Raw genomic sequence first — 24,929 nt, 5'->3', positions numbered from 1 at the left:
CAATCAATTTACAGTCAGAATTGTGTGTGTGCAGTTGAATACTGGAAATGAACATGACACACAAGGTTATATATAGATATCTAATGTCCAGAAGCCAGTGAACCAGGGACTTCTTTAGTTTAAGATGAGATGAAAAGAGAGGTTACTCATGAAGTTGGGATGTATCTGGAACTCACCCTGCAGACAAGTTTTCTCTCCTGAGTGTCATTTTCATTTGAATAATCTGGGCTGTCTTCACCACCAACCAACCTGTCGTCAATCTCTCCGCTCACTCGAACAACTTCAACATGGAGGCGACCAGATACCTGATTGAGAAAGAAGTACAAACGACACATGTGACAGGTAACAACAACTGATGTTTCCAGCGTGTCAGCAGACATTTTCTTCCTTTCTATTGTCTTGCAGATAACGAAGGCTTGGAGCAAAGACTGTTGCTGTAAAGGCGTTTTCTTTCTTAAAAATAATCAGGCACTAGAGGGACTTTGGGAAGAGAATGTTGCAATCTCACTCACCATCCCATCAGTCTCTAGAGAGTCTGCAAAGTGCACACACGAGGCACAGAGTGCACACAGAATGTTTGCTCTAGCTGTCTCTGAAGATTTTCTATTGTATTATACTTAAGAGCCTTTTATCAACAGTAGTCAGTGAAAGGCAGTAGACCTATAGCTTACACTGGTTCTAATTGGTTCTAATGGTTTCACTAGTTCTAACGTATTTTGGTCTGCTTCACTTTGGAGGGTACACACAAAGCTTTTTACTTTCACAGTCACTGTGCTGGGATTTGAAGCCTCAACAACTCGAGTAAGGTATGAGGGGCCTTGCACAATCCCAAATTGTTAGCAGAGGTCCTGTGCACAAGAAACTGGAAAACATCAACCACATACTGCTATTAACATTCACATACTCTAAATAAGCAGTCAAGTAAGGGTAGACTATGGAAAAATGACAAACCTCTCCCTTCTGATTGATGATTGGAACAGCATATTGTAGCTTCACATCATAGAACAGGCACTCAAGAAAGACGTTGGCTACTCCGATAAGGCTGTGGTTCTCCTGCTCATCATAGAATGGATCAGCTCGTCTGAAGTAAGCTCTCATCACCTTTAACCAAATGCAGAAAAATGTAAGGAAAAGAAACTTTTCACAGCAGTTTTTCAAGTGTTACAAAACCAGCCCAGCAGGAAAAAGGGACACAAGGAAAAGGTCAGATCAGGTCTAAAGAAGAATGGAAATGCAATTTTAACTTTGGACAGAGCATTAAGGCCTGTCCTCAACAAGTTCTCCAACTTTCTCAGGCTGACTTCTCCAACTGGCAGATTCAGAGAAGTCAGCCTGAGCACCAGCTCTCGTTATGTTCCCTTAGTGCATTGAGCTAAGCATGCAAACAAGCAACAAAGTGAAAAGGGTTAATGAATCCTGAAGATTGCTTCAGTACTAGCAAAATAAAGGCAAAGAGAAACTGCTACCCTTGACTTTTCCTTCCCTCCCTCCAACACCATCCCTCCAGAACTGAAGATTTTCTTCCATCTACTTAACCAAAAAAATTAATAGGAAAATAATTCTATTGGCACAGTACTGGAATAATATTTACTTACTGGATTGTCTTCCTCACAGTCTTTCCACTCCTGGTAAAGATCTCTCATGTCTACTAATCGATTCTCCAGTTTTTCCAGTGACCAAATCTGTTTGCCTTTCCCTTTCCTTCTCACCTGAATAGCAGGCTCACTGAGAATTGCACCTCTCTGAGAAACAATTATTGAGAGATGAATGCAGATCCTACGTCACAGCAATGAAAAATAGTTTATGAACAACAAAAAAAACTGGGAACATCTCTGCAAAGTTTGGATTTTTTTTTTTTTTATACAGCTTAAGCAATTGAGTTCAAGCATGACAGCCTGATCTTGGCTGTCACAGCATATTCAAGTTCAGACTATCATGTCTCATCCCAGCCACAGGCAGTAGTTCTGAGGATGTTCACTTTAGATAAGTGTTACAAATAGGAATATTTAGGCATTTCACAAATATCCCCAAGTTACAGCAGCCTCAAGTTCTAGCTAAGGCAAATTTCAACTCCTGAAAACACTTTATGGAGGGGAAATGCATCACAAGGCTTTACTATGTCATGTTTCTGGACATGCCAGAAGACTGCAAGAAAAACAAGTAAATGAGAGAAATTTTAAAAGCAACTCATAACAATTCCAGTCTTGGGTAAAGATACATCTCCTGTACTGATGATGATGGCTTTACCATCACAAAAATTTTGAACTGGTCTGAAGAATGGAAAGGTATGAGAGCTTAGGCAGCCAGTCTGCATCAGAGAAGTTCAGGTTTGGTTCCCTCCTTTCAACATATTTAAGATATCTAGAAGAAATAATCAAAATCCTCACTGCTCCAGCTCCTCCCTGTACAACAGGGATGCCAGCAATTTCTCACCTTACTAGCATGATGCAAAGGCAAATGCCTGTAAGGTGATGGCAAACACATTTAGTAGATGGATTCTACATGGATTTTATCACCTAATCTATATGGACTTCATCACCCTGAAACAGAAGCAAATGTGAACTTCAACATCAGTGAAAACTATTTGGACCATTAATCAGAATAAGATGAAATGAATTCCAAGGGGCAAACTTTAGGAACATTGTTTTAGTTCCATTATGGCTACATTACCTTACTGTTAGCATTAAGGCTTGAAGCTGGAATCTGGAGGGTGACTTTATACTCTGTCCTCTTGTCCAATTCTTCACCAATAAAATTAGCTTCTCTCACATACAAATTGGCTTTAACAATTTGCTCTCGCAGCTTTCTCAGGCTGTGGGTCAACATTTCTTCTCTAAAAGGCAATTTGTTGCACAAGAAAATGGCATTTAGGTATTGAAACTTACTGCAAAGCTCAGGATCACTTGATGGGGAAATTCAATGCTCAGCTTTTTAACACAAAAATTAGGCAAATTAAATGGCATTTCCTCTTGCAAAAAAAATCAAATGGTTGTGTGTATGAATTTAGTAGTATGGACAAGAGCATACTGCAGCTTTGGAGACTTCCCCACGCATCTGCTCAACAGTCAGTACTTACATAGCTTATTCCAGAGCTCTCCCAGCACAGACGTGGTTGCTCCATTTTACAGAGGGAGATTTGCTCAGACATCGTGACACACGTGCTCACTGGCCTCCCTAGCAATAGTATCAGAGCACCAACTGTGTAGTGCAGGAACCCAGCACCACAAAGTATTCTAGACAGCTAACACCTTGTTGGACTGCCTCAAGTTTACTGTATTTCAAACGATGCTCCTTAAATTAGATTTGCATTTTCTTGTTACATCTTTACCACACTCACTGTTTTATGGAAAGTTTAATCTTCCTCCTGCAGCTGCTCCTTTTGTTGGTAATGCTGGCAAACATCAGAGGAGGAAGAAAATATACTCAGTGCAATTGTCTATGAAGAGGACTGTGGCCCCTCTGTGATCGTTACACAGCTCTTTCAATTCTCTGGATCTAAATTGCTTGTATCACCCTCTTACTCCCTTTTCTTTCTCACTCTTCTGGCTGCCAGAACCTGCCCAGGTTGGACAGCTGGATACAAATTAGGAGGAAGAACAACCTTCCAGCAGCTGTCATGAATTTACAAAAGAAGAGGCTCATATTTAATGCTGGTAGAGTTTCTCCTTAACAACAAAGCAGACACTCTTCCTTTTAAATCTTCCTAGCATTAGTGATCGAATTGTGTTCACACTACTATTTTCACTCTGTCCTTCCCAATCACCTGCAGGAGACTTCTCAGAAAGCTGACTCAGAGGTGTGCAATGCAATTTATATCTCGCAAAATTCACTGAAAGAACTAAAGAACTTGAAATGAACAATCTGGATGGTTCACATTGGGTCACCCACCTCTCCTCTGCCCACTGCCGTAAACGCTGTTGAGCACTGGGAGAATGAAAGGAGAACCTGTCCATGCTGCGGAAATGCTGCTTCTCTGGTGACAATCGCCTTCGTAATTGCTCCAGTTCATGCTCATACATAAGTCTCTGCCGTTCAAGTGCAGATCTCTTCTCTTCTTCGTGTTGCTGCTCCAGGCTTTGCAAGATTGACTGCATAGGATCTAGGGAGGTGTTGAAAAAAAAGGGACTAGAAATTCTGGGGTCCAATATCTAGTAAGCATGAAGTTAAGCGGAGAGAGTCAAGTAATGAAAATGTGGCAGAGTAGGAACGTGGAAATACGAGCTCTGTTCTAGGTTCTGTACACATGTTCTGTACTGCCCTGGGCAAGGCACACATTACTATGCCTTTGTACTTTGCTTCATCCCGACCTGCAGATATTCAGGCCAGGGGCTGCAGCAGCCAGTGAGATCCACTGTGAGGAATGTACTAGACAGTAAACACATTGTTGTATCACATAAAAGGAGGAAGAGACTGTACTACTCTGTAAGACATATTTTAAAAATGCTGCTGAACTGTGGAGCAAAATAAAGACCTACTGAACAGATTGGGTAAATTATTTAAGAGAGTTTAAAAAAGGTCAGGCTTAAAAAAACTACTTCCTCTGTCCCAGAATAATGCCAACCTGAGGCTGCTATGTAAGCCCACAAGAACTAAAGAACATGATTTTAGAGGCAGAAATCACTACAGTTAATGCAGGAGTGAGACATAACAGAAGAAAAATAAACAGCAAAAGGGATAACATTCTGATTTGAGGCTGCAGTTCCACCAACATTCCCGTTCCAGCTTCTTCCTCATCAAGAGCTGCCAAACAAAACATCTTGTGGTGTTTTCTCCTCCAGTGCAAAAATGTCTACAATGAGTCATTCACAAGAAACAGTCTTCAGTAGGATGCTACAAGGGAAAGAGCCAGTGCTAAAGATTCCCGAAAATGTAACCTCATATTCTCAGAATTACAGAATGGCTTGAGTTGGAAGGAACCTCAAAGATCATCTAGTTCCAACCTCCCTGCCATGGGCAGGGTTGCCAACTACTCCATCAGGCACCAGACATGGTTGCTCAGGGCCCCATCCAACCATCAGCTGGCCCTGAACACCTCCACAAATGGGGCATCCATCCCTGTGCATTTTTCTACTAATTTCTGTTGCTTCTTACCATTACTACCAAGTGCCTTCATAGTGACTTCCATCTGGGCATATTCATAGCTGAAGTTAATCTCACTGGACACTTCACTGGAATTGTCTCCATCTACATCCAGCTGCTCAACACTATTACTGCACTTCATAGAGTTGTCTCGCTCCTCATCCTCATGATCCGATTTCTTTTTCTTCTTTGGCAAATTCAGCCTTCAGAAACAGGGAGAAAGTTTTAAGCTAATACGTGATCATCTTTGTGACAAAGGCTTGCTTAAAAAACATTTAAATTAAGCAGGTTAACCAAATCAGTAGATTTTTCCCTTTTGAAATTCATCGATCTTGTCTGTTGATTGCGAGTACAATTTTCCTCAGAGTAAACAAGGGACTTCAAGGCAAACAAATTTACATTACACTCAGATAATGCAGAGTACCTGAAACCACTAATCACATAGCTTATATAGCCATTATTTTTTCAGCCTTCCCACATCTGAATAATTTACAGGCAACAAAAAATAGAAATAAATGTTACATATACATATTACACTGACTATATTCCTGTGTATTACAAAATAAAAAATATATTAAAATGTAAATACAAAAACAAATAAAATAGAGGCAAGTGTAAAAGAAAACAAGTTATGTTTTAGATTATCCTTTAAATCCAATGATTTTTAAACTACTTCAGACCAGTCACAGAAGGTCTCACGCATACAGTCCTACACAGAAAAATTGTGCTCCTGTCTGACACGGGAAGGTCTCAGGTGTGGCTGGAGCTGGAACTGCAGGGAACAGATAACACAGTGACCTTGTAAAACTGGGATCACTGTATAACACAGGTCTGAAATTCCTGCAAAATCCAAAAGGCAAACTATTCCAAGTCGAACACTGGGTGTGATATATTCATGAGGGTGAAAGACAGAGCACTTTGTATTAACATTGTGCCAAATCGTGCAAAACTCTTAGTTATTGAACCAAATTAAAGTTACCATCCCAATAATTAAATCTCCTCAGTTCTATAACATTACTGATAATGAATAGCATGGTCTTCCTCAGCAAGGCTACAGTCCCTTGAAAATACAAGAAGTTACATCTACCTATTGTTCTGAAAATTACACACAGTTGCTATGACATCCAGAACTCAAGAACATTCAGTCACCAACACTGCCTTTATAATCCCAATAATTAAGCCATCACATTCCTCTATAGCCTGCATGTCCCATTCACATTTTTACTTACACCTTAAGGTGAAAAAGTAAGCTGGTTCTAACTTGCAATTTATTTATCTTCCTTCGTACCTGAAAAAGTGGTTGTTTCCCCATAGTATTCTGTCTCCATGATGTAGCTGGATAGGACCCGTAACAGCAGATCCATTCACAAACGTCCTTTGAAAAGATGAAAAACAAAAGTAAAACCATAATAATACCACAACAGAAAGCATTTTCTTATTTCACTACTGCTTGCTTAATTGTAGCTTGTTAAAGAGGGAAAACAAACAGGTTCATGGATTACAAACAGCATAGCATCCCATGGCAGGGACACCTCCCACCAGCTCAGGTTGCCCAGCACCCTGTCCAGCCTGGCTTTGGGCAATGCCAGGGATGGGGCATCCACTAATTCTCTGGGCAGCCTCTTTACCACCCTAAAAGTGAAGAATTTCTAATATCTAAAGAAAGTTCACTCATCTACCCTGTGTCTTCTTTTGATCACTAAAGCTCTACAGGATTCACTACTTTTAGATAAATATTATAACAGCTTTGTCTGGAGACAGTAGTTAGGGCATAAAAAATGAGAAAGAAGGAAATAAATGTGACTGGAAGTAAATACTTCTCTCACTTCTTTGAAACACAGAAATATCTTTGAAAATTTGGAGAATTTTGGTATATAAACAATTTAAAGACGACAAACTAACGAGAGAAACTACTTTTATTTCAGAACCAGATTAAACCCAAAAATAGGATCTCTCAAAATAGGATAACAAATTTGAAGGGAATCTTAGGATGTCATTTAGTGCCATCTCACAGCAGGATCAAAAATGAACCAGGATAGAAAAGAAATTCTTGAATTCTGTGACTCTAACAATAAATTACTGCGGTGCTGACACTGCATGTCATTTTGTGATCAGTCTGAATATACCACCTGCTTTTCAAGTACTGCTACTTAATCAAATAAAGCAAGAAATGCTTCAGCTGCTCTCTGCACATCAACAGATTTCCTAGAAAATTAATTCAAATTTTGATAGAGTTAAATCTACACAGCTGCAAATCAGTGTGTATCTACTTGCTGAAAGCATAAGCAATTTACACATCCTCTCTTTGAAAACTTAGATTATAAATGCCATCACTGAAAGAAATCTCTTTAGAATGAAATATGTGAGCTGACAGAAGAGTAGATAATTCAAACAAAACCTCAAGCAAAATACAAGAGAGAGAATTTTCTTACTTCCTACAACTGGAAGAGTTTGTCTTTCCAGTTATCTTCTTGCCCACTAATCACAAAATACTAGATAAAACTACAATTATTACACAGCTAGATTTGTGCTTTGTTCCTTTACCTAGTGTTTTTTTGAGGTGTTAACATAACTTGTCCTTCTGAGGTGATGTCTATAATGCAATGTTCAGGAAGAATTCCCATTCCACATAGCTGGATATCTTGAGAGTTGTCTGATCCTATTAACGTGTGCTCCTGGGAAAATTAATTCAGGCATTAGTGATGGGTTGCAAAGTTTCATTAGTTCTAATACAGCCATTCTCCTTCTGGCTATAACTTCAAAATTAACCTCCAAAATCTGAAAGCTGTTCAATACTTCCTGCAAAGGGAAAAAGGGGAATGAAACATTGCACACAAATCCTCACTATTTCTTACAGCAACAAGTAGGGAGCACACAGGAAATTTCACAGGTAACAGTTACATTCAAAGATGAAGAAGTTTCTATAATTAAACCGTAGAACTCAGTGCCTCAGGACGTTGTGGAAGCCAAAAGAATAAAGGAGTTCAAAGAGGAATGAAAGCAGGTTCGTAGTGGTTAGACCCAGGGCTATTACACAGGTTCCATTTAGATTATCCTCTGGCTTAGTAAATCCCTGAAGTACTCAAGGGACAAGGAACTTGGCAGAAGAAGGAGAACTCTACATGTGCTCCAGTCATCCGTTCCTTTCTGAGGCATCTCTAAGCATCTGTAAGCAATTGCTGAGGAGTAGATACAATAGATAAGGAAGTTCTTATTCAGTGCTTTTATAAGAATGAGCGCATTAAAGAGAATGTGGGCAAGGTACTTAAGAAGTCTTCTCTTGTTATGTGTTCTTAACAGACCCCACAGAGGTCAGCTCTGCTTCAAGAGTGGTCAGAGCTGAGGCTGATTTAGCAGACTGAGTCACACTCTGGACACCTACAGGCAAAGCACCTTCAATTCCTCTCCCAGAATCTCAGCCCAGCTCTTTTTTTTTTAATTTTTAATTTTAATTTTTAAGCAAACAATGAAAAAGCTCTCACTGAGGTACCACAGAGCAATGATAAGACCACTGATGGAAAAGAGGATCACAGACAGGCTGAAACAAAATCATCTTCCAGCCCCACTGCTAATGTGTGGCTGCTTTATACTTCGAAGAGGACGATTTAATGTGAAACTCAAACTGACAGAGTTTTTGTGCTGCCAGACTTTTAGAACTTGTATTCTAAATGTGACTTTAAAAGAGCTGCCTCTCATTTCTCCTCCTGTTTCCAGATCACATCTACATGGTTTGTTAAACCAGAACTGCCCAGTTGTCACAGTGCAGAGTCTGAAAGCCACGTTACACATTTTCTGTTTCACATCAGTAACAAGCACTGCATTATCAGAAGAAGAGAACTTGATTTTCACTCCTGGTGAGTTGCATGAATAGGAATAAAAATACATCTGATAAGCTGAAATCAGTACACAGGATTTTGACTATGCATGTGGTAGCAAAATGATTACCAATCTTGATACAAATAATGTCTTTGGGTAACGTCTGAAAAATGGAAAATCATTTATAAAAGAGCAGACCTCTAAATTCCTTTACATATATAAATATTCCTGGAGTTGGATTCAATGATCCTTATGATCCTTCCAACTTGGGACATTCTCTGATTCTATGAATAGAAGTATATACATATACATAAACCCCAAACCTTCCTTTGTGACAGAGAACTGCATTTGAAATAAAAAGGTCACATTCATATTAATTTAAATGAAGCAGTGAATAGCACAGATCACTTCAGATATGCATTATGATAACATGCTCCAAGTATGTCTACATTAATGGCACTGGAGTCCCACCTCTGTTAAAAAACAAAAAAATACATCAATATTTATTTTTACCTTTAAATAGTATACCAGGAGTTCATTAAGAGCTGGGTCTGCATTCAGATTAACCAGGAAGCACTTATTATCCCCAACTTTTATTCCAGAAGACTGAAGTGATATGCCAAGGCTTTCCAACTGTTTCTGACGCTCCTGCAAGAGAGCAGCCATCAAAACATTAGGCTGATGGATGTCCAGTCCCTAGGAAACACATCCCCACCTGCCAAAAATCACAAGACAAAACGAAGGGCAGCTCCTCCTGAAAAAGGTAGCACTTTCTTCTGCGACAGCCTAGATGCAAAAGCCTGAGTTGTATCAAACTTTACAGCAGGATGTCTGTAATTTCTCTGGTCCTTCAACCTCTGGACTCGGAGTGCTACGTGCTATGGTCTCACACAGTTGCATCCTCTCACTGCAAAATGACAACAGCTGAAGGCAGCACACTGCAGTACTGTAGGAGCTTCTCTGTGACCTCACTGAACAGCAAGCACTACCACAAAGCCATCTCTTCAGCCCTTTATTTTCTTCCTTGAGCTAAAAGGCTCTAAGTTAAGTCAACTCCCTGCCAAATCAAGTTCCGTGTCTATCTTTTATTCATTATAAGTCAAAGCGACAAAAACCTGACAACCTGCTATTTAAGCAATGCAAATAACACTTCCTGCTGAACAAGAACAGTAGCATTTTGGATGATGTTTTGTTCTTGTCAATGGACTTCATAGAATTCCACAACAAAGCATTACTGTGCAAAAAAGTACATCTTTCAAAGGGAAGTGGTAGGGTGAAGACTAAGGCAGTGAAATAGGAACATTAAGCACTTCTGTCTTAAAGAGACAACAAAATAGAAAAGGATTCTTTTCCAAAAAAAGATAAAAAGATACAAATACTGAGAACTGATCCAAGGATCATCCAGAAACTGTAAGTGAAATGAGACTCCCTGTTCACAACAGCAAACAAAGTAAAAAAATAAAATTCCCTCTCAGGGAATTACTAAGTGGAACTGAAAATGGAAGAATAAAACAAATGTGTAAGAAATATCAGAGACCCACAACAATTTTATCAGTCGCTGAGACTTCACAATATTCAGAAGAGATTATATAGGAATAATGTGGGGAAGTTCATTATGAGTCTGACCTTTACTTACGAGTTTGCACTGTATTAAAAAACCTCCTATGTCATAGTATAATATAATATAATCCTTCGCTCAACATCAGAGTTCTATCTGGTCTAACCAAGATAAAAACTGCAGAGAGTGGCAAGCACAACTCCCTCTTCATTTTCTCTACCCTGTCTTCCCACACACTATGAAACCAACAGTGCTCCTGAAAGGAAAACTCATGTGTTTGTGAGAGAGAGCAAAACAAAGAACAGAGGAAGACTGCAATGTGATGTCAAAGCTCTCTCTTCTACCACCAGTGCCAGGCTCTGATGTTTACATCATTCTGTGTCACCTACAGTCACAGATAAAGAAAGGTCTAAAACTCACAGGGTTCACCTAAAGGAAATGAGCTGATTTCCATTAACTTTTGATCAATACCCAGTGTTAAATAACTGAAGAATGTAAAACACATCAGAAGTATGTCAAATACTTGGTGAAGATGTGAAAAAATTCCCTGTGCACAGTTTGTCTTTGAACCATTAGTGTCTCTCCATCTCTACAAAGTGCCTCTTAAAGCAGTTCTTATTCTTCACAAGGAATCATCCTTCTCAAAGATTTACAATTATCTCTACATTCTACCCACCTGCTCTGCTAAAATTTGTCAGGCAGATGGTGGTGGAGGCTGGGTAGGAATAAAATTACATGACAAGCCACAATATAAATGCCTTTAGCCTTGAGCTCATGTAAACCTGATGATGATGTGAGAAAGTTCCTTCCACTGGGTTTCAAGTGGCACTGAAACAGCCTTCTACTGCACAAACACTGGTCCTCATCGTTCCTCTGAACAAAACTCACCTCTTCTACAGCAGCTCAGAGCAGGCTGAGAATTTAGATAAAGAGGAGAGCCAGTGCAAGTAGCTGTATGCAAACATCAAGGCAGATTTATTCTGGAGCACTGATCTCACTACTTTGGCTCATCAACCTCCCTGCATACTCAGGGTTTCTATGCCTAGAAACTACTGTGTAAGATGAGATCAGAATTATTATTATTAAATTTCACCCTTACACAGAGGGTACAATTCTGCACTGAAAGCCAGGAAGCCCTCTTATTTGAAGGAACATTTCTTACAATGGATCTTTAAAGTCAAAGCCTATTCTGATCCTCTACAAAAAGGGCTTTGTATTGGAGGCTCAGTTTTCTTACAACCTATTCACCTTTCAATAGTACTCTCTCTTCAGTGTTCCCTACTGCAAATATATACATCAGCATTTGTGTGGTAAGAATTGGAAGTGTCATGCAATAATCCTGGTGTCCTGCACAATTTTTCAGTGTAGCTATCATCTTCAATTATACTCTGAGGCCTTAAATAGGGGTGAAAGAAGTATTAAAACCAACAGGAATGTGAAGATTCTATTTTTTAATATTCTGAATGCTCTTTGCCTTCTCTATTAAGGCACTCTGTACATAACTTTGCATTTAACATTTTCAGTGCTCCATCTTCCATCAGAAACAACAATTTTGCTGTCTGAAGAATACAAAGTCCCTATAATCCTCTCATCCATGGATTTTTTTTCCTAACAAGCCCTTAATTTGCATAGAATGACAATTTATTATTGTCACTAGAAGAGTAATCTGGGAGAGAGCCATCTATCACAGGAATTAAATGAAGTTTTTCTACAAGGGTGGTAAGCTTGACCTACTTACCCATAGCTGTGAGAGATTCAGACAAACAAAGGAAACAGACCTATTGTTTATAAGCATTACAAACATCTATGGAAAAAGAAAAAGCAGCAAACCTGTGCTATCTCTTCAGTTTTTCTTAACTTCTCTTCCCATGTCACAGTCATTTCCTGGATCAGCTTTTCTGACTCCTCCAATCGTTCTTTTAATTCTGGCGATTTCATAGCCTGCAGAAATAAAAGCAAAGGGAACAAGAAAGCTTATTGTGCTTTGTTTTTTCACATCACTCTCACACAGATGGGGAAAAAAGGAAACGTATCATTACTCATCTCACAATGCATACTTGATCACTAAGTAAAGGGCTGTTTTAAATACATATTGCATGTAAATGCAGAATCCATCAAAAAGTTAGTTTAATTAGCTTCAAATACAGATGCTAAAGGGAAGTTTATATAGTTTAATGCAAACCAATTACACAATACTGGCAAATTTGCATAAAGATATTCAAACACAAGCTGATCTCCTTTCTGTACAAATGTGAGCTTCCAAAAAGACTCACATCTGAAACAATCTGTTTCCTGCATGCTGCTGATCTGGACAAGCACAACCTCTACACTGTAGGCTAACATCTCAGTCCCTTGAACAGCCATGGCACTGTAATATTTTTATTTTGTTTTGGTATGACCTGATTTGGGATTTGATCTGATCTGATTTGACCTCTCATCAGACGCTCCAAAAACTGAAAAGAGGGCAACGTTTTTACACTACACATTCACTTCTGTCAATCCCAGTATTGGCATATCTTTCAGCCCTACCCTGAGCAGGAATCCTACAGGCTTCCTTGCATCATTATTGCACCACAACAATATGAATGTATTTTGATAGTAGGTATTTACGCAATGAACATCAACCTATCATTCTCCATTAATTCCAACAAAGAACAGATCAAAATGAGTGCACTAAAAGAGAAAAGGGGAAAAGAGGATAACGTCTCATTCTTCTGGAAAAAAAAAATAAAGTCAACTGTCAAGTTCTGTTTTGCCACAGCTCTTTAGGAAACAAAAAGGACAGTGACACCAAAAAGAAAAAGAAAAAAAAATCTACTTGCTGACCTCTGTATTTAGAAATGAGCTTAGAAAACGTAACTTGACTATCATAATGAGTCAATGCTTTTGTTCATTCTAAAAACGAACCATTATGCACTGTTTCTGTAAGAACAATTTGATGGGCAACAAATGAAGCAAGTTGAAAGGAGAACAAGGACATGTGCTTTATGACCTTTACTGTGTAGCCTCTTGATAGCAAACTAAACCATTTTTTCCATGCTCTTTGTCAGTGCTGCTCAGATGACAACTGGGGTGGGATCTGAATAGTTAGCAAAGGAAATATTTATTACTTCATATTTAGGAAACACTACTTCATTGCTTTGGACAGCTGCCATGATTTAGGCATTAATGCTCACAGATGAAACAGATAGGGTGTACTTGCTTTTCTCAGAGAACTGAGAAGTCTGCCATTCAAATTTTAGAGGAAATCCTAAATATTTAACTTGAGATATCTTAAAGAAACTGAAGCTCACTTATTGGATGCTTTGAACATTCATTAGTTCAAATGAGAACAATCCAAAATTCAACAGACATTTTTAATGTCACAAACAGCACTCCCTGCAAATCTCAAGAGGCAAATACTGTACAATTCAGAGAAACTGTGATTACAACAGTTGGGTTATATCAATATTGCTTTGTAACTTGTGAACAAAACTTGGAATTACTTCAGTTCTTGGCCTTCATGGAACATTTAGTCTGTGTTGCCTTCATAATTTCACCAAGGAAGCTATGCAAGTATCCGTAATATTGTCTAACACCTGTAAGAGGTTCAGTTTAGAATGGTAAAAGCAAGTAAGCAAGCAAGCATTAACGAAGACAGTTCACATCTTGCAGGAATTAGCTACAGTGAATTCTTAAAATGCACTGGCAAAGCTCTACCTATAAGCTGCACAATCCTAAGATCTCAACCCTACTGCCCCCTCCTCATCCTGTTTTTCTGATCTGTATCCCCTAATAAAAACAGGAGAGGACTGCTTAAAGGGAAGCCAGAACTTCACATTATTGCCCATATTTCAACACCAATCTAAAGAAAAATTGAAGCAGTATAAAGGGAGATTTCTCATAGGTATCACATACCAACTTCCTGTGGTGCTTGCTTCCAGAAACTAAGAAAGTTCTGAAAACAAAGTTTACAGGACTTGGACACTGCCCAAGGCAAACATTTGTACCTCTGCTTTTGTGAGCTGTTCTCGCAGCTTCTCCACCTCCTCACGGAGCTCCCGAATAATGCGAGCATTGGGGTCTTCGTTCACCACGGCATGGTTAACGATGTTCTTGGCCCTGTCTGCATACCTGAGTGTTGAAAGGGTCTCATCATAGTTGTCTGCTGCTGGGCTTACTGTTGCTACCATGGCAGTTTTGCTGTTGCCACCAAGGCTGTCCTGGAAATTGGTAGAGGTTATGAAGTTAAAACGGAATGTTTCTTTGGTTTTTGGTTTTATTTAACCTGTCAATGAACTTAGGCAGCAAATAATAACAAAAGGTTTGAAGTGGAGTGAAGTAACTAGCAAAAGCAATGTCCTTGTCAGAGCTCCTTAGTTCAACGTTAATATTTTGAGCCCTGTAAATCAAGTAAAGTTGTTATTTCCAATTCTACTTTTTTTTTCTTCTTAGCACATTTATGAAATGTCATAGTCAAGGAGCTCAGGAAAATTCATAAATTCAGAATTCAAGACGTGTTTAATTTAACTTACTTAAACATCCCTTAAGCAATACAGCTGATTTTATTTGCATAACCATTTCAGAACGGGCCCTCCTGCCCTACTCATGCAGCTTGCAAATCTCAACCCAGTTATGTAAGAAATTGCCCTTTTGGAATTTGGTTGTCAGAAGAAGGGCGTGAAAGCACATTCCTGCAAGGCAGTGTGTCAGGACGTGGGGGAAGGAAGAAAGCATTTCATTTATGTATTGATTGCAAAATTATGTTTTACAATCTTGGTCAGTCCAAAAAATAAAATATTTCATTTTAAATCTCGCAGCAAACCTGTTGTTCTTACATTCTCCTTTTCTTCCTCAATTTTCCTTTCGGAGAAGAATTACACTATTAATTACTTTCATCTTCAATAACACAAGAAACCTAGGTCACGCACTGCCATTAGAGCCATCTGACTACGTTAGCTTGCTTGTCTAACCATTTCAATTACAAAGCACACACGCAGCTTTTCCTAGCAATCATTAAACACTCCTTGAAGTACTTCATTAAGACACTTTTTTGCTGCGTGATGCCTAAAACTATTTGACAGCAGCCTGGCAGCTTCAGTGGTCAGATAAGCACTGGCCACACAGGCTGGTGCTGCTTCACTACTGTACTCCTAGAACTCTGCTGTCTCTGCTCATGGAAAGGGGCTGTCACCTCCTCAGGTAGGGAGCATCAATCCATTTGCCTTGTGCTCAGCACAGTGAGGTATGTTGGCACGGCTGGGACTTGCAGGTAATGATATTTATAGAGAGGTCAAGCAGAAAGAATGGCCTTCTGGCTGCTTCCCACATTTTCTGCATCTGAGGAGCAGCTAGTAATTATGTTCATTTATTTCAACATACACATGCCTTGCAGGGATCCTCTGTGTAACACGAATGTTTTTCCAAAGCTGAAAACTTCAAAAAGCCCAACAAGGGCACAACTCATTCAATGGGACTTCTGTCTGTCCAGAAGCCAGGAGTTATCTTCAACAGTTTCCAAAGACTAGAAATGGCACTCTGCAACTGCAATCCCTGTTCTGCATAAAAAAATGAAGGTATCGAGGAGTCAGCCAGGTTCCAAATAAAGCTTTATCAACTGTACTGATTGGCTCCAAAATAGAAAATAAACTCATCTTCTAAATCACAACTCCACTATGCAGGCAGCTGTTACAGTGATACATCATAATTCACAATGCACCCATTATAAGTTGGGTAGTTCCTCTTGTATTGTGGCTATTCAAACCCAAAGCCAGGCTTGTCTGATAAAGTTCTGTGCATAAAACTGTTGTGCTGATTTCACCACTTTCCTTAATGTTAAGTAAGAAGGGTAGATAATAGTAAAACAGCTTCTCATTAGTGCCTGAAAATCACCCTGGAAAGGCTGGGCTTGCAGTGACAGAAACAGAATGGTAATAAGTATGTGCAGTTATTTTTAAGGCTGTTAGCCCAGTCTTTAGCATCAAGACGTCTATGTCGGCAAAATTAAAATCTAAAGATTAGAAATTATACTTTTAATAGTAACAATCAGCAAAATACGCAGGGCTTCTGAGCAAAATGGGAAAACAAGAGGTTTGTGACAACACAATTTGATAATAAATCCTCTAAATATGATACCTCATTTAATAATCCTTCAAAATCTAAGTCTCTCCTGACCACTCAAGCTGCATCAGGTAAAGTAAGAAAAAAAGAAAAGCCACCTTTACTAGAAGGTGTTTTGTGTTGGATTGTTGTGATTTTTCTTCACAGATATTAGTGGCTATGTTTGTATTTGCCACTCACTCAGAGAACAGGACAAATCCAGAACATTTCTACACTTGAAATCAAACTTGTACTCCAAAATTTTAATTATCAGGCGACCATGCTTTTAAGGCCTGTCTATGTAGGAAGGTGGAATAATAACAAAAGAAGAGCTTGCCCCTTAACTTGACATAGAGAAAACTCATACTTAACAATTCTGTTTTTCATTTAGACCTCACAGATCTTAATTCAAGGGCCATCACAATAAAGGTTCATATTTTTCCCCCAAGATTATCAGAGTCCCACAAAGCAAGAGAAATCAATGCTCATTTTGGATGAATATAATGGCAAAATCCTTCTGACCTGTTCCTCAGACTGTAAGTGGGATAGTGCTCTGCAATTATACTCTTCATACAAAAGCAGAGTATACCAGTAAAAACATTAGACAACTAAGAAAAAGCTAACAGTTTTAGTAAAAATCTTCAACGCTAACCATGTCAGTATGTAAAATTCAGTCACATGTGGCAACAACATAAATTAAATCAGCCCCAAGGTTCTGTGTGAAGTTGTATGTGAACTGACCCAGAAAAGATTAATTTCTTCTTCTCTAGGCCATCACATATAAACAGAAGACAAGAAATTCAGACTGTGGAGGTACCAATCTCTTCTAACCAGATACTTTACTTTTCCAAAGACAAGTTTGGTTTAAAACAAAAAAAAACAGAAAATGAGGCAAAAGAACAGTGTTTTATTTCACTGAATTGGACTCTTCTCCTCCCTTTTATTTCTCTTTTTAAAAAACAGATGGAAGTACTTACTTTAAGTAACCAAGTGAGCACAGAATCACGATAAGGAACAAATTTGTTCTTGTTCTTGCCAGCAGCCTGATCTGCCAGGGCAGAAATAACCAGCCCAAGAGTTGTAAGGGATCTGCACCAAGAACACAAGCAGCCATTAACAAGTGTAAATATTCATAGGGCAAATGCATTTAGGCTGCTCCTTTCTCTCAAAAAATGAGCTCCAATGGGAAAGCTTCTTGTACAGTTTCAATCCTTTTCTCACAGAATCTCGACTGCTCATTTTCAATACATGGTTTCAGCCTTAATAATCATGCAATTACACAGTAGTTGCAGGAACACAAGTATAGAAAGATAGATGCCAGCTATTTTAAATAGGCAGAGATCTCATTCAAACATCTAAGAGTCCAGATATAAGATGGAAGAGTAGAGAGAGGGGAAGAAGGCTACAAAAGCTGACACTGATTTTATCTGTTTCAGATACTACATTTAGCAGTCCTGATCACACAGATTCAAGAAGAAATAATCACCGACTCTTACTTGTTTATGTTGCTTCCTTCTTTCAGTCTGTCTCCTGCAGCACCAGTCTTAGTTGCCCTTTCACTACCTGCTAAATCCACAAGACTCAGCTTGCCCACCTTCTCACCTGATGTCTGCAGAAGGAACCAGAGAACAGCTACCATTAGTTCACCACTTAAATCATAGTTTGATGTATTTTCAAGCAAAAATCAAGCTTCATTTCTTGGTGTAAACTAGCTACAGCTACAACAATATTCCGTGTTAATTCACTAGCTCAAAAAACAGGGGGTATCGAGTCAGATACACTGTTATCTTCCAGACATCTGCAGAGGAGGGGAACATAGGGCACATTAGTCAAATGTTACAGTGAACACAGGCCAAGGAGCCACATAAAAAAGACCTATGGGGTCTACAGTCTCTGCCTTTGTTTTATTGTGAAAACTTGCAAAAATTTTCAGACTCTATATCAAGTTTCATCCCTGATTTTCAGTGAATAGGAATGAACATGACAATTAGCATAATGTATGAAAATGACTGTAATTGCAGAAGTCTCCTATATCCTTAATAGCATCTGAGCAAGAAATCAAGCTATGTGTTTCAATTCTCTGACAGATTTTGCTATAAATCCCCATTATTCCTCCTAATTCTTGCTAATTATCTCATTTGACCCAAAAATGGCATTCTGAAACACTCCATAAATTTCATGTAGCAATTTACAGTTGAAGAGCTAATGCGGTCCTTGAGAACCACTTGGTTACATCATCTCTTTCTTAGGATCTATCGCTGAAGTATCTCAGGATCACAGTGGCAAAGTATTACATTCTGCTAAACGAACAGGATAATTAGAATGAGTGTGCTTTCAAAAATGTTACTCTATGCCTTTTAAAATATGATGTAAATGTCAGGCCGTTTTGAAATGGTCATTTCCAGGACTGAAATGACCAGCAGACAGGAAACCAGAGAAAACTATTCCAGAAATGTACAAAAGGGTCACTGAATGACACAATAAATACCATCAAAATGACCAACTTGCATCCAAGCTGACCAGGACGACAAAAAAATCAGCATGCAGTACTGCCACAGGAAAGATAGAATGGTAAGTTGTGGCAAACCAGAGAGTTCAGCATAGTTTAACTGACTACCTGAAGTGCAAATGGGAAAAAACTTCCAAACAGAGAACGAAGAAAACTGTCAGTATAAAAGGATTGTGGGAGACTGTGAGTTGAGGAGAAGAAAGCCTAAATGCTTCTTCAACTTCATAACATACTCAATATTCACACACAAGGAATGCCCTTATATTTGCTCCAGGTATAGCCAACATCTCTTCAAGGCTTTGGAGACATTGAAGAGCTGCCTGAGCACAAGTGTAAGACTTTCAGTATCAGAGATCAATTTCAATTTTAGTTTATCACATTTTCTGTGAAGTATTAAGTACTATTAACATATAAATGCATTTTTCACACTTTGAAATGAGCAAGAGTTTCTGTTTATGAAGTTGGTCCTTGATATGTACTGACATGAAATAAACCTGTGAAGGAGATTACCAGCTGTACTCTCAATTGTTCCTCTTGTACTCCTATCTTCCATCTAAATACTACGCATTTACTTTCTCCTCCAAGTCTGTACTACAAATTGTTGCTTAAAAGCAAGTTGTTCTAGTTCAGATTCTGGGGTTAGCAGACGCTTCCTCCAGCATGTCTGCTCCAACTTCAGACCTGTGTTTTTGCTTTCCATTTCAAAAACCACATTTCACTCATCTGTTAAGACTAATTTCCCTACATTTGAATACCAGCACATGAGCATTACAAGGACTTTGCTAGACAAGGTCACAGCTAACCTAGTCTGGTGCTAACAATGCAAGTGAACAGGAGATTACAGCAAAAGACCTTCAGAGATCTCTTCCACCCAGCATTTCTACGAGTCTATGAAATACATTAAAGCACGAGACACGTGCCCAAATTTAATATTTGGACTTTATACTGTGCTTTACTTACCCCTGATTGTACATCATAGAGTGTGTGGGTGAGTATAATCTTGAAGACTGCATGGGACCGACTGCTCTCCTCATTCATGTTGGTTGCAGCCACTGTGCGAGACTTATTGCCCTCAGACATCAAGGACTCGATGTCCTAGACACAATTTTCACAGCCATAAGCATTCCTGCATTATCACTCTTTTCAATTATCTACCAAAGCCATCTAATTTTGGTAAGATCTAGCAAACATCTTCCACTAAGTTTCCCACGGTTTATTCATAAAATGTGAGAACAAAGCACTGCAATCTTCCCTTTATAGCCTAGAAATTAAACAATGTTGTGAAAATTCAGCCACTGTGACACTTGAGAAATAATGCAGCTCCCCTGCCTCAGCGTGTTAGAGCACTCTTGTAAAATAGTTCTTCAGAGCTTTTATTTACCCACCTAGCTGCATGATGCAAAAGAAAACCAATTAAACAAAAGCACACCACAGAGCACTCTGACTCGGTATGCTGAATTATGCAAAGCTGCTGGGCAACATAAAACGGAAATGCATGCAATGTGTCTTTTATAAACAGAAACAGCCAAAGAGAGGTAGATGTCTACATGGAGAGACTACAAAAGCAAGGACTCCATTGTTGTCAAGTTTTGCTAAAATGGCAGAGCTCCATTCCCTCTTATGTTCTGATTTCTCCCATCATACATCAACACTTCTTAAAAATTGGGGCATTTTACAAATGTATCCATATACACTTGCTATCAGACTAGTTGTAGTACTGCCCAATAGGCAAGTTTCAGGCATGATGAGTACTTGTCACATAAACAACCATTTGTTTGTATTTCCAGTGTGCCTGCGTGCTACTTGTAGGTGACAAAAAGTGACAAGAGATACTGAAAGCCTGTCTATGCTAGTTGCTGGTTCTGTCATTAATCCTTCAACAATTCCCATTAACAAATGCTAGACTCATCTAAAAATTGGGAGAAAAACTGTTTCATTACAGAGTTCAATGACCTTCAGAGTTACTTAATAGTACAGAATGAAAATGAGTTTCTGCTATTGACTGCTCAGTGATCACAATGCAACAGTCATATAGATCTCTTGCTCTAAAATCCACATTACTGTCATGGCAATTAGGAGAAGGTTAATAATTTTGCTTAAGGGACAGTACCCTAGTGTACAGAACGCCAACACAAGCCTTTCATGAAACTGATCCTTACCTTGTAGCTAGCAACTGCTAGTTTGGATAGCCCATCTACATAAGGACCATAAACACTGTGTTCTCTAACTTTTAATGACTGTCGGCTTCTGGTTGGAAAAAAAAAAGTTATTTATAAGCACATGACTGATGTAAGACAACATTTACAGACAATCCACTTCTCACTGACACATCTCAAACATGGTCTTACTTACACTTACCAAAATAAAGCACAAAACAAGGACTGTGAAGCAAACTAAGCCTTACGTCTACACGTACAGTGCTGACACAGACATTTTTGTCACTTCATAGAAGCGAGCACTAGATTGAATTTACTCCAAGCTTTTAGTCATACCACTTTATTTAAAATAAAAGGACACTGAGATGAAGAATAGAAAATCATCCAACCCAAATGACTTGGAGTGGATCTATTAAAGCAAATTGGTATGTAGAAAGAAAGTGTGCGTGGCAACGTACTGTGTGCTGTTCACACACACATTACCTACCCCTTTGGGTCCAGAAGATCTCTGACTTTCTCATTGTATATCTCCATGTAGGATACTTCCACTTTGAAACTCTGCTCTTCATTTTCCTCCTTCTGTGCTCTGTCAAAGAGTCCACTGCAAAGTCTAGGGATTAATCCAGGTTGGTCTGCAGTACCCATCATTGTGTATGATTTTCCAGATCCTGCGTGATTGAATTCATAATTAGTGAATGTGCAATACAGTGATTTTTGCTGTGAGGAAAGGAAATGCAGAGAAGAGGTAGGAAAAAAATATATATGGAATTTCAGTAAAAGATATTTGCGTGGTTTTCTATTTTAAAACAACCAGAACATCATTTAGTTAAAAATTAATTAATTAATGGGAAAACTAAAACAAGAAATTTAGTTCAAACTGACAGAGAAGACTTTCAGACAGAGAGTCCTCCTGTAGAGGACAACCCACTAATATCCACATGAGAAAACAAAAACAACAGTTGGACAAGCATATTCATTTTTGTATACTGCATTTAAAGTGATGATTATTAAAGCTTATTCTGACTGCAGAGGCAGAAAATAAGGGCGATGTGCTGAACTCAAGGACGGTCGTGATCAAAGATAACAATTCGAAGTGTGAGAAATAAGGGTAACAGAAAGTAACAGAAAAAAGCATTTCTCATCCTGTTCGCCTCAAGTCTACTGTCTTCTGAGAAAAAACATTCTCTGATGTTTGCACAACAGAATGCCTACACTGTAAGGCATTTCTTCTGAAATAATGTCACAACAGCCATGGAAAGAGTCTCCACTCAGAACGTTAACTCGTGCGTCAGCGTTTTGCATACATTCTGAAGGGACTTACCAGTTTGCCCATAGGCAAAGATGCAAGCATTATAGCCTTCAAAGGCATTCTGAAGAATATTCTCTCCAAGGCACTTGAAAACAACATCTTGACCTAAGAAATAAAACACATACTGACATTGTAACAAGGTGCGAGAGTGGTTTTTTTTCTTGTTTTGAATTCTTCAATAATTATGTAGAAGTAAAGAGTATTTTTAGGCTGTTTGTGCCTAAAAAAATTATTTAGTATTCAGTATTTGCTCCCCTGACAGGAGCATGGACATCAGCTGGTAGATATGCTCCAGATGTACACTACTACAAAACTCAGAATCTGTGATTATCATGTATATATGCATATGTGCTTACAACAACACACTAGTAATGCTCATGCTCAGGAGTTGTATCAGCAGAAAATCCACTACCAGCTGCACAAATTCACCCACTGGAGAATGACAGCACCTCAACATATCCTCAACCCATACAACTGCCACATGTGATTTTGCAGAGAAGAAATCACCTCTGTGTGAGAGATAATAGAGAACAAGATGTATGCGTTGACAAAACATAGTTCCATTTCTTTTGTCACTAAAACGATATGCATATTTTTGGCTTGCTGACCAAGTGGACGTAATGCTAACTACAATCAAGTATTTCTTACTTAAATCAAACCTGTATTTTCAGAATTTATGAGCAGAGGAATTAAAGCGTGAACAAGAATAGATGGACAGGGTGTTCAGAGCTGTGGTTGATGCCCTGTCCCTGGAGGCTTTCAAGGCCAGGCTGGACCAGCTCTGGGCAACCCTGTTCATTGCAGGGAGTTGGACTAGACGGCCTTTAAAGGTCCCTTCCCACTCTCAGCCTTTAAAGGTCCCTTCCTACTCTAAGGATTCTGCGATTCTATGAATTTCACAATCTGAAAAAATCCTTTTCCTAGCACATTAACACTCCTCAAAGCTTTTCCTTTCTCTCATTTAAATTCACAACTTTACATTCAAGCTATATCAAGACTTGATGCACGCAAACTCCTCTGTTAGAACTACGAGTAGCTGTGCCTAGCTAAGCACAGCTGAATGGTTCGGGTCAAATACACCCAACACATATCAGACCCAAATCCTCACTAAACTACTACTCAATAGTTATCTATTAGGGAAAATATAAATATTGGGATCATTTATTCATTTGCTTTTAAATCCATGGAAAAGGGCTAAATCAAATATGAATTTTAAAAGATAACAAGTATGAAAAAGGAAAAATCACCAATTGTTAAGTTCTAACATATTCCAGATTTTATCACATCTGTTCACCAAGATATGCCCATAATACACCAAAATCTCTTAATCAAATACTCCTATATTAAATTAGGCTTTTTTTAATACTTCAATTATTAAGTTCCAATATGATACTTCCATCAGAACCAGAAAACAAACAGGTATACTTTAGCAGTATTCCTCATCTCCTGGAAAGAAACTGATCTATGCTTTTAAAATGATGCACTTGGAACAGTATTCAAAATATAAATGTAAATATGAGTAACCCATTATTGTGATGGATTTCTCAATTTCCTGCACTGCAGATGGGTAGCAGTGTCTACTGCTATCCTGATCATCATCTTTAGAAAAGAAAAACAGGAATGATTTAAGATTTTCCTTTTTCTTTTGACAACAAGCAGTCATAGTGGGAAAAGATATTCCATGCCATATGGTCTGTGCCCTTTAGCAAATACTGCATTATAATTAGACCATTTGTTCTCAGAGACAACACGCACAAAGCCACAGCAAATATTACCTGCATATTTTTCTTTGACAGATTCATCCATAGACCAAAAGCAGTGATCGTAAGCAAACACCTGTAGAAAAATAAGCAGGAAGGAACCTTATAGAAACCACTTCCAAATCAAACACGTTATCCCAGTTTTGACAGTGCTGTATTATGTTGGCTAACATTGTGCTCCTTGGGCCCAACCTGAACACAGTGCACATTCCTGAAGAATTATTTCCTACAAATTCAGCATCTGAACACAAACCCTTCGTCTTCCTACACAGAAGCCCGTTCCTTGTTTTTATTCTTTCCTTGCTTTTATTTCTTACTTTCTGCTACACGAATCCTTGTTGAGCTGTCCAACAGCTCTTCACAAGGGAACGAAGTAGATGTCAAGGAGCTCTCCTCATCTTTCTTCAATCCCATCCTTGCAATTCATTCCTCACAAGACCTGCTAGTTTGCAAACTGACAGATGTCCCCTGGCTGCTTCTGCCCACCACCTCCTGGTTCTCCTTGTCTGCATAAATTAACAACATGCCTCAGGGCAGGAACCCTTCTGTACATGAGCAGTGTGTATTTATATACTGCTGACAAACAGAAGCAGCCATCACTGAAGTCTGTGAGCAAATGAGTTGTTATCACTAGCAGAATAGTGCTGACACCCTTTGAAATGGA

At 38.8% G+C, this 24,929-nt stretch overlaps 1 protein-coding gene across 2 annotated transcripts in view; it reads right to left on the bottom strand.

Annotated features, from left to right (window-relative positions):
* The window catches only part of KIF13B (kinesin family member 13B), a 111,864-nt gene that overhangs the window by 41,629 nt on the left and 45,306 nt on the right, over positions 1–24,929 (bottom strand). For both annotated transcript variants that reach the window (XM_065730482.1, XM_065730483.1), the window contains exons 4-21: positions 24,281–24,341; positions 22,518–22,610; positions 21,684–21,864; positions 21,200–21,287; positions 20,001–20,135; positions 18,028–18,140; positions 17,509–17,620; positions 14,443–14,655; positions 12,284–12,394; positions 9,409–9,543; positions 7,624–7,754; positions 6,368–6,454; positions 5,092–5,282; positions 3,889–4,099; positions 2,671–2,833; positions 1,596–1,742; positions 952–1,101; positions 177–305 (exon numbers count right to left, since the gene is read on the bottom strand). In XM_065730482.1, the coding sequence (XP_065586554.1) occupies positions 177–305; positions 952–1,101; positions 1,596–1,742; positions 2,671–2,833; positions 3,889–4,099; positions 5,092–5,282; positions 6,368–6,454; positions 7,624–7,754; positions 9,409–9,543; positions 12,284–12,394; positions 14,443–14,655; positions 17,509–17,620; positions 18,028–18,140; positions 20,001–20,135; positions 21,200–21,287; positions 21,684–21,864; positions 22,518–22,610; positions 24,281–24,341 (2,451 nt within the window). The remainder of the gene's footprint in view (positions 1–176; positions 306–951; positions 1,102–1,595; positions 1,743–2,670; positions 2,834–3,888; positions 4,100–5,091; positions 5,283–6,367; positions 6,455–7,623; positions 7,755–9,408; positions 9,544–12,283; positions 12,395–14,442; positions 14,656–17,508; positions 17,621–18,027; positions 18,141–20,000; positions 20,136–21,199; positions 21,288–21,683; positions 21,865–22,517; positions 22,611–24,280; positions 24,342–24,929) is intronic.

Source organism: Cyrtonyx montezumae, unplaced genomic scaffold (genome assembly GCF_038088225.1).
Source record: "Cyrtonyx montezumae isolate F1298 unplaced genomic scaffold, pur_monq_1.0 scaffold_13, whole genome shotgun sequence".
Lineage (NCBI taxonomy): Eukaryota > Metazoa > Chordata > Aves > Galliformes > Odontophoridae > Cyrtonyx > Cyrtonyx montezumae.
The sequence above is the reverse complement of the archived record's forward strand: the minus strand, read 5'-3'. Positions and strand labels throughout refer to the sequence as shown.